This window comes from Scyliorhinus torazame, chromosome 2 (genome assembly GCF_047496885.1).
Source record: "Scyliorhinus torazame isolate Kashiwa2021f chromosome 2, sScyTor2.1, whole genome shotgun sequence".
Taxonomy (NCBI): domain Eukaryota; kingdom Metazoa; phylum Chordata; class Chondrichthyes; order Carcharhiniformes; family Scyliorhinidae; genus Scyliorhinus; species Scyliorhinus torazame.
This window is the reverse complement of record NC_092708.1, coordinates 134,409,409-134,424,631: the sequence shown is the minus strand read 5'-3', so window position 1 is coordinate 134,424,631 and position 15,223 is coordinate 134,409,409. Positions and strand designations below refer to the sequence as shown.

At 45.1% G+C, this 15,223-nt stretch overlaps 1 protein-coding gene across 2 annotated transcripts in view; it reads left to right on the top strand.

The window, feature by feature from the left end:
* The window catches only part of cwc22 (CWC22 spliceosome associated protein homolog), a 149,315-nt gene that overhangs the window by 120,599 nt on the left and 13,493 nt on the right, over window positions 1-15,223 (top strand). For both annotated transcript variants that reach the window (XM_072477461.1, XM_072477472.1), the window contains 3 exons: window positions 6,393-6,470; window positions 6,780-6,932; window positions 9,202-9,329. In XM_072477461.1, coding sequence (XP_072333562.1) covers window positions 6,393-6,470; window positions 6,780-6,932; window positions 9,202-9,329 — 359 coding nt within the window. The remainder of the gene's footprint in view (window positions 1-6,392; window positions 6,471-6,779; window positions 6,933-9,201; window positions 9,330-15,223) is intronic.

Here is a 15,223-nt window from a genome sequence, read left to right as displayed (position 1 = left end):
TTTAGTTTGTGTGGCAGATACCTGGACAATTTTCCATATTGTTGGGTGGATGCCAGTGGTTTACTGGAACAACTTGCTAGTCAGGAGCACGAGTCTCCAGTAGTACTACCACACTGATGCCTTTGTAGTATCCATTGTGGAATTAATGGAATTTGCTGAAGACTGGCATTTGTGATGTTGTAGACCTTGGGAGAGGCTTGATGGATCATCCGCTCAGCACTTTGGACAGAAGATGGTTGCAATTCAGTCTTATCTTTTGCACTGAGGGCGCACTGTGGCGCAGTGGTTAGGACTGCTGCCTCACAGAGCTCACAGAAGACCGGTTCGATCCAGTCCCCGGATCACTGTCGAGTTTGTACATTCTCCCCGTGTTTGTGTGGGTCTCACCCCCGCAACCCAAAGATGTGCAGGGTAGGTGGATTGGCCATATTCAATCGCCCCTTAATTGGAGAAAAAAAAATGAGGTACTTTAAATTATTTTTATTTTTTTTTACAAATTTAGAGTATCCAATTCATTTTTTCCAATTAAGGGGCAATTTAGCATGGTCGAAAAGATGATTACCTCGTTTACATGGAGGGGGGAGGAAAGGTAGCTAGGATTAGGAAGGTGCTGTTGCAGAGAGGACGGCAGTCAGGGGGGTTGCGTCTTTCTAATTTACGATATTATTACTGGGCAGCGAACGTGGAGAAGGTGAGGGGTTGTGTTAGAGGGGGTGGGACTCCCCAGTGGGTTCGAATGGAGGAAAGTCTGTGCAGGGCGTCGGGGCTGAGGGCATGGCAACAGTGCCACTCCCGATGGCCCCGGGAAATACTCGGGGAGTCCGTAGTACGTAGTGACGTTGAAAATCTGGAGGTACTTGTGCCAGCACTTTAGGCTGGGGCGAGGGTCAAGGGAAATGCCGAATCTGGGGGAATCACAGATTTGAGCCAGGGAAGTGGGATAGGAGTTTTCGGAGATGGGAGGAGGAGGGAGTCAGGACATTAAAGGATTTGTTTCTAGGGGGCCGGTTTGTGGTATTGAAGGAGCTGGAGGCGGAATATGGGTTGGGGCAGGGGGAAGTGTTCCGGTATATGCAGGTCCGAGATTTCGCTGAGAAGGAGGTGAAGAGCTTTCCGGTGGCGCCGGCATCCACACTGTTGGAGAAGGTGCTGACGATGGGGAATAAAGAAGGGGGTGGTGTCAGCGATTTATGGGGCAATTCTGGGAGAAGAGAAGGCACCGCTGGAGGGGATTAAGGCAAAGTGGGAGGAAGAGTTGGGAGAGAGCATGGAGGAGGGGTTGTGGTGTGAGGTGCCCCGGAGGGTGAATGCCTCACCTTTGTGCACGAGGTTGGGGCTGACAGCTGGAGGTGGTGTTTCGGGCGCACCACACAAAGGCAGAGGATGAGCGGACTCTTTGAAGGGGTAGAGGATGTTTGTGAACGTTGCACCGGGGGGGGGGGGGGGGGGGGGGGGGCGCGCGCAAACCACGTTCATGTGTTTTTGGTCCTGTCCGAAGCTCGAGGTGGTATTGGAGGGAGCTGTTCAGGGTAATTTCAAAGGTCGTACATGTGAGGCTTGAGCCGGGGTCCTCTGGAAGCCATATTCAGGGTATCGGATCGGCCGGGGTTGGAAAGCGGGCGCGGAAGCAGATGTTTTAGCCTTCGTCTTGCTGGTCGCCCGAAGCTGGATTCTGTTGGGCTGGAAGTCAGTTTCTCCACCCTGTGCCCTGGAGTGGCGGGGGGATCTGTTGGAGTTTTTAACACTCGAAGGTCAAGTTTGAGTTGAGGGGAAGGATGGACATGTTCTACAATTCATGGGTTTTGTTTATCATGCACTTTCAAGAATTGGATGACATCGAACATTAGAGGGCGCGGGTGGGGGGTTGGTGGTGTTGGACTGTGTATGTTGTTGGTGACTATGTTGGGTGGATGGTGGATTCCTGCATCCTTTGATGTTTGTATTTAAAATGTTGAGGGTTGTTTGGGGGTTGGTGGAAGGGAGGATTGACATTGTATTTGTTACCGTTGATTGTTGGTGGATGAAAATGTGAAAAAGGAGGAGTTCCGGTAGCATCCCAGTAAATCTTTTCTGCACTCTTTCTTGTTTAATAATATCCTTTCTATAATAGGGTGACCATAACTTTTCACAGTATTCCAAGTGTGGCCTTATTAATGTCTTGTACAACTTCAACAGGATGTCCCAACTCCTGTATTCAAAGCAAATGCTTTCTTCGCCACGCTGTCCATCCGTGATTCTACTTTCAAGGAGCTATGAACCTGTACTTCTCAATCTCTCTGTTCTACAACTCTCCCCCAACACCCTACCATTAACTGAGTGGGTCCTGCCCCGATTCGACCTACCAAATCACATTTATCTGAATTAAACTCCATCTGCCATTCATCACCTACTGGCCCAATTGAACAAGATCTCATTGCAATCTTAGATAACGTTCTTCACGGTCCACTATGCTACCAATCTTGGTGTCATCTGCAAACTTACTAACCATGTCTCCTAAATTCTCATCCAAATCATTAATATAAATAACAAAGAACAGTGGACCCAGCACTGAGGCATACTGCTGGTCACAGATCTCCAGTTTGAAAATTTGCTCTTGAGAGTCAGTATCTTAGATGGCTCAGTAACCTCAAATAGAATTCTGTTGTAAGATTTCTTACAGTATAAAAGACAACTTTGAGGGAGAAAAGTATTGAAACCTAACTTTGTACAGTGCATGTTTCATAAAAGTATAATTGAACTACAGTAAAGCTTTCAAACTTGTAGTAAATTTAGGTAACTACAAATGTTGTAGACCACAAAATAAAACATCTAGTTGTAAAAGTTTTTAAAACAATACAAAAATTCTTCATCAGAAAGTATGTTCAAACTATATTTTTCAAATGTTGTGAAATCCATTTGAAGAAATTTCTGGTTAGCTAATACTAAATAGAAAAAAAGAAAGTGTATCTGGTTTGTGCATTTTTATTCCTGTATAGAAGTATTTGTAACACTAATTAAGATCACATGGGAAAAAAATTGTTATCCCCAAATAGAGAAAAGGCATTTAGAGCTCAGTAAATGTAGTTTTCTGTGAGCTGTATCAAGAGAAGAAACATTCTCCACAAATCAATCATTTTTGCACTGGGAATGAGGTACCAGCAACACCTATTAACTGACTTCTTCAACTGATAACCAGACCTCAATGGAGTTCATAGTGTCCTGGTCACTTAGAATGAATTCACAGTTAATTGTACACTTACTGCAACATTTTATAACTAAACAGAATTTGCTGCTTTTCGCAAAGTTTCTGGTACAAAACTGAACTTTTAATCTGGAACATATATAGTATTGTTGAACTAGAAAATATAAGTTGAGACTGGATAATACCATGTTCAATATGTATAATAATAATCGCTTATTGTCACAAGTAGGCTTCAATGAAGTTACTGTGAAAAGCCCCAAGTCGCCACATTCTGGCGCCTGTTCGGGGAGGCCGGTACGGGAATTGAACCGTGCTGCTGGCATTGTTCTGCATTGCAAGCCAGCTTTTTTAGCACACTATGCTAAACCAGCCGCAGTATAAAACAAAACACCAGTATAAAGCAAAAAATGAATTATTGCCGAAAAATGTTTATTTTATGGGATGATTATGACTTAAGAAAGCAAAACAACTTTATAAACGATAAAGCCTGTATTTCTATGTATGTTTCAGTTTGTGGGATGAATGTTTGGAAGGCTTTGGGTGAAGTCTTGAAAAGATGTACAGATAATTATAGGTTTACAAAATGTTCAAGGACCTAATTAGTTTATGTAAAGCTGAGGAATAAGGTATTGTTTGTTACATTATTAGGATAATGGGAACACAACAATGAGAACAGTATGCAACTTGCTATTTGAAAATTATTAAGCATGTGAATTGTATTTGTGAAAAGGGGTAGGGATTTATGAGTTTATACTTGCTACTTTCCGATCATGGAAGTGCTTTATGATATTTGGTTTTATTTATGTACTATGTAATCTATTTTGTCATGTTTGAAATAAGTAAATATTTTATCTGACATCATTCAACATAAACTAGAACTTAATCAAAGCTATTGTCGAAGATAACAGACTTGAGATTGGGAACCAAATGTCCTGTCCCGGAGCTTTTTTAATTAAGAGGATTCTACTTAAATCTAGTTCTTTATATGTAAAGTCTGGCATATGGCACACACTTCAAATCCACAAACCCTGACCACTGATGTCTTTATTTTTGAATAATATTTTTGTTATTTACAATATAACCTATGCAAACATTTCTATGGCATTTTAAATGTTAGAACTGTCAGCAGGCACTTATAATAATTTCCTGTCATGACAGTAATTGTTCTGTGGAGCCTAAAACCCATGTAACCAGCAATGAACCTGTACTCTCCATACGTGAAAACCACTGAAGTTTGAAAACATCAGCTATAGCTTTTTTAAAAAGTGTAAATTTGAACTTGCAAAACAAGTGTCTCAAAGGTTTTTGTGGCATTCTATAGCCCCTTTTAAATGTTAATGCCACCCCTTGACCCCAATGACTTCCTGGCCTACCTGTTTCGATTTGGCATTTGGTTTAGCTTCCTGTGGCACAGCTGAAAGCTTCATGTCCTTCTTCTAGCCCCTACTGTAACCTACTTCTTGATCACTATTCCAGCTTTCTCAAGTCTCAACTTTTTCCCAGGCAACTTAAATATAATCTTACTAAGACTTAAGAAAGAAAATGAGCGTCTTTGCAATTTATAATTTGAGTCCTTTTTCAAAATAAGAGTTGAGTTTGAAGTATGTAGCAAAACCTCTGTCTTGATGATTAGAAACATTCTAATTAACTTCTATAAGGACTGGTTAGAGGAGAGACAAATTGACATTGAGATGCACATGTGGTGGTGCAGTGGTATTGTAACTGGTCTAATAATCCAGAGACTCAAGGTAGTGCTCTGATAATGACCATGAAACCATTGTCAATTGTTGTTAAAAACCCATCTGTTCACTAATGTCCTTTAGAGAAGAAAATCTGTCATCCTTACTCTTCTGGCCAACGTGTGATCCACAGCAATGTGATTGACTGTTAAATTGCCCAGTGAAATGGCCTAACCCAGTTCAAGGGTAATTCAGGTTGGGAAATAAATGTCTGCCCAGTCACCGATGCCCACATCTAATTGATTAAAAAGTACTATAGCCACAGGGAGCCATCCGTAATGTGGCCCGAGTCAAAATATCAGCGTGACTCTGAAAAGTAAACATTGGATGACTATTTAGTGATGGTCATGTTGATTTCATCATGGTGAGAATCACGTGCAAGGCTGGTCCTGTCCTCATAACATCCACTTTGCAGATAAGATGACCTGTAGAGTGAAATTTCTTGGGAGCTTCGACTAATTCACCACCCTTCCTGAGCCACAAAAAGTCCAGGCTGGGAAAGTGAAGGCCAGTGGGATCTAATTGTGTTCCTAAACTGATAACAGCTCTCGCAGCTACACGTTGGAGTTAAGATTTGGATTTTCCAGATTCTGTGCCTTAAACCCGGTGAAATAATACTTTTATGCACAAGGCCATCAAAGGACTAATTTTGACCTGACACTTAATGGTGTTGAGCACCGAGTGCAAATAGTAAACAACAAATAAGACTATTATCTTCTAATCCATCCCACATTGGCATTGATTTTGCTATGTAAATTGATTGCCTTTCTTGACTACATAACGTTTACTATTTTTCAGTGTACTGAGCTGCCGTTTAATTTGTAGATGTTTTTGAAAGAGGTGATGAAGCACTGTATAAATTAGATACAGCTGCTTCCTATGTGAATCTTGAGTGAATGTTGACTATTCAACTATGAATGCTGGAAAGCTGACACAACCAGCAGTGGTGAAAATGGATGAGAACTCTCATCAGCATCTGAAAGAGAATATATCGGTTAATATTTTGGGCAAATTAATAAGACTTTCAGCAAAGCAGATACTAACTATTTTTATGAAGTAAACCAGCATGTTAGTTTGTGAAGAGATTTGAAAATGGAATACACTGGATATCGACCACATTTTTAACCGATTTGACAATTAAACAACAACGGCGAGTAAAATGGCAGTGAAATCATAACTAATTTGCATAACTTAAACATAAAATGCAAAGAAAATATTTTCAGTGTTTGTGGAATTCATCTGCATTGTAACTCACCTGACCTACCACTTGACGCCGCATAAATGTGACTGAAATTAAACTCCACAGTGATAAATTAAGCATGTGTCTCATCACTCTGCCCATGGATAGCCATTCTTGTACAGTGTTTGACCATTTCCTTGCCTCTTTCTCCATTTGCTTTGCATGACGATCATCAGATTAATTCCATTTGTTCAAAAACAAGAGTTAAACCTAATTTTGTCTCACATCACAGAAAGAATTATGCAATATGATTCTGGATTGTTGTGCACAACAAAGAACATACGAGAAATTTTTTGGTCTCTTGGCTGGGGTAAGACATTCATTATAACCCTCTTTATTGTCGCTTGTAGTTTGAACTGATTGTCTAATGATTGAAGCTGAATGGGGGATACAGCTAAAGTCGTAAAGGATTAATTCAGGATTTCTAATTGCAATTATTCTCTTAACAGTGTTGACGCCGATTGAAAGGTGTTTTGAAAAGTCTTTCAACTTTTCAGACTTGGACATTAATGATTTTAAATACATATCCTTCAGTCTAAACTTTGAGATACGGTATTGGTTTTGTTGAATTGCAGATTGCATATTTCATGTTGCTCTTTGCATTTCAATATATTTGCAGCGCTTTTGTATGTTGAAGAAGGACTACATGGAGTCTTTTGAAGGAATCTTCAAGGAACAATATGAAACTATACATCGCTTAGAAACAAACAAACTACGCAATGTGGCAAAGATGTTTGCACATCTCTTGTACACAGACTCAATTCCATGGAGTGTGAGTAATAGTAAACCAATGGCAACTCAGCATTTATTTCTGTTTTAGGAGCTTGATTATTTATTATGTTGTCTAAAATTGTAAATATTCTAACCCAATGAATACATTGGGTTGAACAAGACCGAAAAACGTGCACATATATCACAACATTTGAACTTGTAGAACTAAAATTAATATTGCCCGGGGGGGGGGGGGGGGAATGCTTGGTTGGGTTAGCATGTGATATGTGTTTCTCAATGATGCAGTCCCGACGCTTTACTTGACTGCATCATGCCCATGCATTTCATGACCTCATCCAAGGTCAGTGGGGACTCCAATTCCTCCCATCTCTCTCATCCTACAACTGGGATAGGCAAACCATCCAAAAACCCCAGTATACACAACCCATCCTCAGGGGGTTCTGACTTAGACGATAGAAAGCCTTGAAAGCCTCATTGACCTTGCCTGGGGAGAAGGCCAACCTGCCACTCGAGTCCTTTTCCAAAACTATTTCCTGAGAGGCCACCTGCCGCCTCAGCTGGTGCACTAACAAATGACCGGCCTTCTCCCCATGTTCATAGAAAATACCCCTCCAGCGTTGCAGTTGGCATGCCACCCTGCCCGTCGAAAGCAGCCAAAATTCCAACTACGGTTTCTTTCCACTTGCCAATAACACCAGCGTTGGGGCAAGTGAGCATTGGTGATCCACCTCAAGGATGGCATCCACCAACCTCTGCCTCGCCACCCTTTCAGTCTTCTCTATATGTGCCCTATAAGAGATTATCTCCCCACTAATGACCACCTTCAAAGCCTCCCACAGGAAGGCGAAATCGCCTCATTCTTATTAAAATCAATGTACTCCCCAATGGCGGAGGAAACACTCTCAGAATCCCTTACCCGCCAACAGCGTCCTTTCTAACCTCCAAGGGGGATGGGGGGCTGAACAGGGCCTAACCTCACCACCAAATCCACGAAATACAGAGAATGGTCCTAAATCATTATTGCCGCATATCCCGCCCCCACCACCCCTGGAACCTGAGACCTCTCTCTCTCCCTCTCCCTCCCTCCCTCCCCCTCCTCCCTCCCTCTCTCAAATCCAAAATGGCCACCAAATCCCCCATCAAGACAGAACAAAGAAAAGTTTACAGCCACTGTCCGAGAACTACCCACCATCTCCTATTAATACCACATCCAAATAACCCAGCAAACAACAAGGTAAACAAGGACATTGTGAAGCACCTTGTGATGTTGTGTTAAATTAAAGGTGCTATATAAATGTTAGTTGTTGAGCATTTAATAAACAGAGTATAAATTAAAATGTCAGCTGAGCATTATACGCAGCAATGCTTCATCAATTACTATATTGCTTATGTCCTACGTGTCCCTTTGAATACACTGAAATCTCTGAGCAATATTCTTCATTACAACTGGGATTCTGATTTTTTTTTTTAAATTTGGAATCTGTCCAAAATTCAAAAAAATGCTTTTCCATTAGGAATGAAATGCTGTTGAGTCTCAGCAAGAGTGAATTGTGAAATATGTAGATGTTACAACACAATACTGGGCCAAGCACTTGATGTCTCTCAGTAATCCTTAGCTCCCAATTTTTGGACAACTATCGAACTTATTCTTAAACATTGATATTGTCTCTGCTTGAATCACTGATCTGAATTAAATTTGTCCTGCTCTCTGATTTTTTTGTATTTAATTTAAATCCATGCCCCTGCATTCTATACACCCTCAATAACTGGGAACTCTAGGTTTCTGTATTCTCTATCCCATAACAAAATAATTATAAAGCACATTTTCTCTGTTCAAACTACCTATCTCAATTACCTCAATACTGAACATCCTTCGTATTTCTATTTTTTTCATGCCAAGCACAGGCCTAGTCAATCGAAAGTATACTCTCTTGATTGTCTCAGCATCCTTTCTACAGTGTGGAGTTCAAATCTGTACACCGTATTCTAACTGTAACCTTAAGACTTGATGTAAATTCAACATTTGTTTGTATATTCTGAACTTGCCATACACATTGGAAATCCATTGGTGTATTAATGGCATTATCCCTGTCTGGGGAAGGCGAGCTTGATGGGAAGAATGGCCTTTTCTTGCTCCTCAATTTTCACGTTAACTCAGCTGCTGACAAGTATCATTTTAAAATATTTTACACCTGTGAAAATTCATGATATTATTACTGGGGGAGACACTCAGAATTTTGTTTTAATTGGTTGATGTACGCATTACGTTTAGGCATAAGTTTCAGTCCAGTTTCCCTGCCTTTCTGTAGGTTCTTGATTGTGTCCATTTAAGTGAAGAAACAACAACATCTTCCAGCAGAATATTTGTGAAGATCCTTTTTCAAGAGCTTTGTGAATATATGGGGCTTCCCAAACTAAATCAAAGGCTACAGGACATGTAAGTGTTAAACTGTTTTGCATGAAAGTTTATTTTTGTGAGTTTTTTAAAAATATATATTTTATTGACATTTTTCAAACAGAGATTTTCCGTTTTTACAACTTAATAAAGGAATATGCATTAAACGTTATTTAAATAATATATTAAACTAACAACAAATGAAAAAAGAGATAAACAAAAAGCAAATATCAACAACTGGCAAAAAACAAAAACACAGGATAATACCCCCCCCCCCCCTCTCCTCCGCCCCCCTCCCCCCTGGGTTGCTGCTGCTGTCCTTTCTGTTTTTCCATTATCGTTCTGCGAGATAGTCAAGGAACAGTTGCCACCGCCTGGTGAACCCCTGAGCCAATCCTCTTAACGCATAGTTTATTCGCTCCAGTCTTATGAACCCTGCCATGTTGTTTATCCAGGCCTCCAAGCCCGGGGGCTTCGCTTCTTTCCACATAAGTAGAATCCTACGCCGGGCTACTAGGGACGCAAAGGCCAGAACGTCGGCCTCTTTCGCCTCCTGCACTCACGGTTCTTCTGCAACCCCAAATATAGCTAACCCCCAGCTTGGTTTGACCCGGACCCCCACCACCTTTGAGACCACTCTTGCCACACCCTCCCAGAACTCATGCAGTGCCGGACACGACCAGAACAAGTGGGTGTGGTTCGCCGAGCTTCCCGAGCACCTCCCACACCTATCCTCCACCCCAAAAAACCTGCTCAATCTTGCTCCCGTCATATGCGCCCTGTGTAGAACCTTAAATTGAATCAGGCTAAGCCTGGCACATGAGGACGAGGAATGTACCCTGCTTGGGGCATCTGCCCACAGCCCCTCCTCAATCTCTTCCCCCAGCTCCTCTTCCCATTTTCCCTTCAGCTCCTCTACCATTGTCTCCCCCTCGTCTCTCATCTCCCTGTATATTTCCGACACTTTACCTTCTCCAGCCCATGCCCCCGAAATCACTCTATCCTGGATCCCTTGCGTCGGGAGTTGCGGAAATTCCCTCACCTGTTGCCTCGTAAATGCCCTCACTTGCATGTATCGGAAAGCATTCCCTGGTGGCAAGTTATATTTTTCTTCCAATGCTCCCAAACTCGCAAGCGTCCCATCCACAAACAGGTCCTTCAGCTTCCTAATTCCTGCCCGCTGCCAACATTGAAATCCCCCATATATCCTCCCCGGGACGACCCTGTGGTTATTCCTTATCGGGGACCACACCGAGGCACCCGTCACTCCCCTGTGTCGTCTCCACTGACCCCAGATCTTCAAGGTCGCCACCACCACTGGGTTTGTGGTGTACCTTTTCGGGGAGAACGGTAGCGGCGCCGTCGCCAGCGCTTTCAGGCTTGTTCCCTTACAGGACGCCATCTCCAGCCTTTTCCACGCCGCACCTTCCTCTTCCCTCATCCACGTACCGACCATCGACACATTGGCGGCCCAATAGTCGTCACTCAGACTCGGCAGTGCCAATCCCCCTCTGTCCCTACTGCGCTGCAGGTACCCACCTCTTTACCCTCTGGGTCTTTCCCGCCCATACAAAGCTCGTAATGCTCCTATCTATTTTTTTTTTTTTAAAGGCCCTAGTAATCAGGATGGGGAGGCACTGAAACACGAAAAGAAACCTCGGGAGGACCACCATCTTGACCGCCTGTACTCTGCCCGCCAATGACAGGGGCACCATATCCCACCTCTTAAGGTCCTCCTCCATCTGCTCTACCAGTCGCGTCAGGTTAAGTTTGTGTAGGGTTCCCCAGTTCCTGGCCACCTGAATCCCCAGGTATCGAAAATTCCCTGTCACTCTCCTCAGCGGCAAAGCATCTATCCCCCTGCCCTGTTCCCCGGGGTGCATCACAAAATGTTCGCTCTTTCCCATATTTAATTTATATCCCGAGAACTCTCCAAACTCCCTGAGTATCTGCATTACCTCTGGCATCCCCTCTAGTGGATCCGCCACATATAGCAGTAAATCGTCTGCATATAGTGACACTCGATGTTCCTCTCCCCCTCTAAGCACCCCCCTCCACTTCTTAGAGTCCCTCAGCGCTCTGGCCAATGGCTCAATTGCCAACGCGAACAGTAACGGGGACAGGGGGCACCCCTGTCTTGTACCCCTATGTAATCGGAAGTACCCCGATCTTTGCCTATTTGTAACAACGCTTGCCACCGGGGCCCCGTACAGGAGTCTAACCCATCTAATGAACCCCTCCCTGAACCCAAATCTCTCCAGCATCTCCCACAAATAGTCCCACTCCACTCTATCGAATGCCTTCTCTGCATCCATCGCCACCATATACTTCCTGTAAAATTCCACCGGGAACCCATCTGGTCCCGGGGCCTTCCCTGCTTGCATATTCCCAATTCCTTTGATCACCTCCTCCACCTTAATCTGCGCCCCAAGACCTGCCACCTCCTGCTCCTCCACCCTCGGGAACTCCAGCTGGTCCAAAAAGTGTATCATTCCCTCTTTCCCCTCCGGGGGTTGGGAGTTATACAGCCTCTCATAAAATGTCTTGAACACCTCGTTCACTTTCCCTGCTCTCTGCTCCATCTTTCCCATTTCGTCCCTAACTCCTCCGATCTCTCTCGCCGCCCCCCTCTCTCGAATTTGTTGGGCCAGCAGCCGGCTCGCCTTTTCCCCATATTCATATTGTATTCCCTGTGCCTTCCTCCACTGCGTCTCCGCCTTTCCCGTGGTCAGTAGGTCAAACTCCGTCTGTAGTCTTCGTCTTTCCCTGTATAGCCCTTCATCCGGGGCCTCCGCATACTGCCTATCCACCCTCAGAATTTCCCCAACCAATCTCTCTCTTTCTTTACCCTCTTGTTTCCCCTTGTGGGCTCTAATGGAAATCAGCTCACCTCTAACCACCGCCTTCAGCGCTTCCCATACTACCCCCACCTGGACCTCCCCACCATCATTGACCTCCAGGTATCTTTTGATGCATCCCCTCACCTTTCCGCATACCCCCTCGTCCGCCAGTAGTCCCATGTCTAATCTCCAAAGTGGGCGCTGCTCCTTTTCCTCGCCTAGATTCAGATCCACCCAATGTGAGGCGTGATCTGAAACGGCTATAGCCGAGTACTCCGTTCCTGCCACTTTCGGGATCAGCGCCCTTCCCAAGACAAAAAAGTCTATCCGGGAGTATACTTTATGGACGTGGGAGAAGAAGGAAAACTCTTTCCCCATCGAACTAGTAAATCTCCACGGATCTACCCCTCCCATCTGCTCCATAAATCCCTTAAGCACCTTGGCCGCTGCCGGCCTTCTCCCGGTCCTGGATCTCGACCGGTCCAGCACTGTGTTAAAATCCCCCCCCCCCCCATTACCAAGCTTCCCGCCTCCAGGTCCGGGATATGTCCCAGCATTCGCTTCATGAATCCCGCGTCATCCCAGTTCGGGGCATATACGTTCACCAGCACCACCGCCTCACCTTGCAATCTGCCACTCACCATCACGTACCTGCCCCCACTATCCACCACTATGGTCTTAGCCTCGAACAGTACCCGTTTCCCCACCAGTATTGCCACCCCTCTGTTTTTCGCATCTAACCCTGAGTGGAATACCTGTCCCACCCATCCTTTCCTCCGTCTAACCTGATCCGCCAATTTCAGGTGCGTCTCCTGGAGCATAACCACGTCCGCCTTCAGTCTCTTTAAGTGCGCAAACACCCTTGCTCTCTTAATCGGCCCATTTAAACCTCTCACATTCCACGTAATCAGCCGGGTTGGGGGGGGCCATTTACCCCCCCCCTCCTCGTCGACTAGCCATCCCCTTTTTTAAGCCAGCTCCTCACCCAGGTCCCACGCACCCGTCTGTCCCCCAGACGGCGCCCTCCCGTCCCGACCGTCTCGTATCAGCGCCCCCTTACCCTCAGCAGCGGCAACCCAGTTGATCTCTTCTCTCTCCTCCCCCCCCCCCCCGGCTAGATTCCCCTCTAGCTTGATTGCTCCCCCCATATTGCTTCCGGGAGTCAGCTAACTCTGGCTGACCTTGGCTTCCCCCGTTTATCCTTTGACCTCCCTCGCGTGTGAGGCCCCCTTCCTTCCTGCGCCCTTTTTCCCGCCTCAATTTCCATAGCGCGGGAAAAAACCCGCGCTTCCCTCTCGGCCCCGCCCCTAATTGCGCAGTTCCCTCATTCCCCTTCCCTGTCCTTTTCCACCGGCGCCCACATTCCATTGTGTGTGTCCCCTCAGGAGGGGGAGAACAAATTCCCCGTCCAACATTCTTGCGTATTAGCCCTCCCCTCTCCCCACTTTGCATTTCTGTGCCACCACCTCGCTACCTCTCTCCAGACATCAATTTCTCAAGTCTAGTCCAATTTCTCTTCCTGAATGAATGTCCATGCCTCCTCCGCCGTCTCGAAGTAGTGGCGTTTGCCCTGGTGTGTGACCCACAATCTTGCCGGCTGCAGCGTCCCAAATTTGACTTTCTTCCTATGGAGCACCGCCTTGGCCCGATTGAAGCTCGCCCTCCTTCTCGCCACCTCCGCACTCCAATCTTGATATACGCGTATCACCGCGTTCTCCCACTTGCTGCTCCGTGTCCTCTTAGCCCAACTCAGGACCATCTCCCTGTCCCTGTAGCGGTGGAACCTCACCACTGTTGCTCGTGGTGTTTCCCCTGCCTTTGGTCTTCTCACGAGGACCCGGTACGCTCCCTCCACTTCCAGGAGGCCCGTTGGGGCCTCAGCTCCCATTAGAGTATGGAGCATCGTACTCCCATACGCCCCAGCATCAGCCCCCTCTGTCCCTTCAGGGAGACCTAAAATCCTTAGATTCTTCCTCCTCGAGCTGTTCTCCAGGGCTTCCAGCCTTTCTATACACCTCTTATGTAGTGCCTCGTGCGTCTCCGTTTTTACCACCAGGCCCTGTATCTCGTCTTCGTTCTCGGCTGCCTTTGCCTTCACTCCACGGAGTTCCATCGCCTGGACCTTTTGTGTTTCCTTCAATCCCTCGATTGCCAGTAACATCGGCGCCAGCACCTCTTTCTTGAGCTCCTCCACACATCGTCGGAGGAACTCCTGCTGTTCCGGGCCCCATACCATCTGGGCTCCCTCAGCCGCCATGTTGCTTCTCCCTTCTCTTCCCTGCCGCTGCTCCAGAGGATCCTCCGCAATCTGGACACTGCTGTCACTCCTTTCCATCCACACCCGGGGGGGACTTCTTCCTTTGTCACCTCACATTGGGTTTGGCCGTAAAAAATTTCCATTGGGGCTCCCGATAAGAGCGTGGTACGTCGTGGTGAAATGACCCCAACAATCAACTGACTCGGTGCTCGAACACTCATTTGTTTTAAACTATTTTCAGTTGAAACATCAAATTGTAACAATTGCTGTGTATTTGATGACAATGTGCTTGTTGCTTTCAGAAGCGGCCCATTGTGAAACAACTCTTAACCTTTGAAGAACAGTAATTGAATCTTCCTTATTGAAGCAACAGTTTACTATTCAAAATAAAGCACTAATGCTTCAAAAGTTTAATTGCCATGCTTGTTTCAGTTGGTTGCAAACTTTAGTTTGTCTCGGCAGATCTTAGATGTCAAAATCGGGATCATTAGTATTTTTCGTGTTGATGCTATTTTGCTGGGTTTATGATTACTGGTGCAGCAGTTAAACTGAACTGTTCTATTAAGTGAATTGTCTGAATGAACCATTAAACTCTGGTCCCCTCCACCAGGAGTTAGGTTGGAATTGACTGAACTGAATTTACATATCACCTTTGCAATTGCTTTTTTTATAAATATTTTTATTCTCCTTTTTCACATTTTCATAAAAATTTAGAACAGGTAATCAATAATAACAACAAATACAATGGCACTCCCCCAGCCAACAATCCACTAATTCCACCCACCCTCAAACAGCTCCCAACATTTTGAATACAAAACACCAATAGAAAAGAATCAATA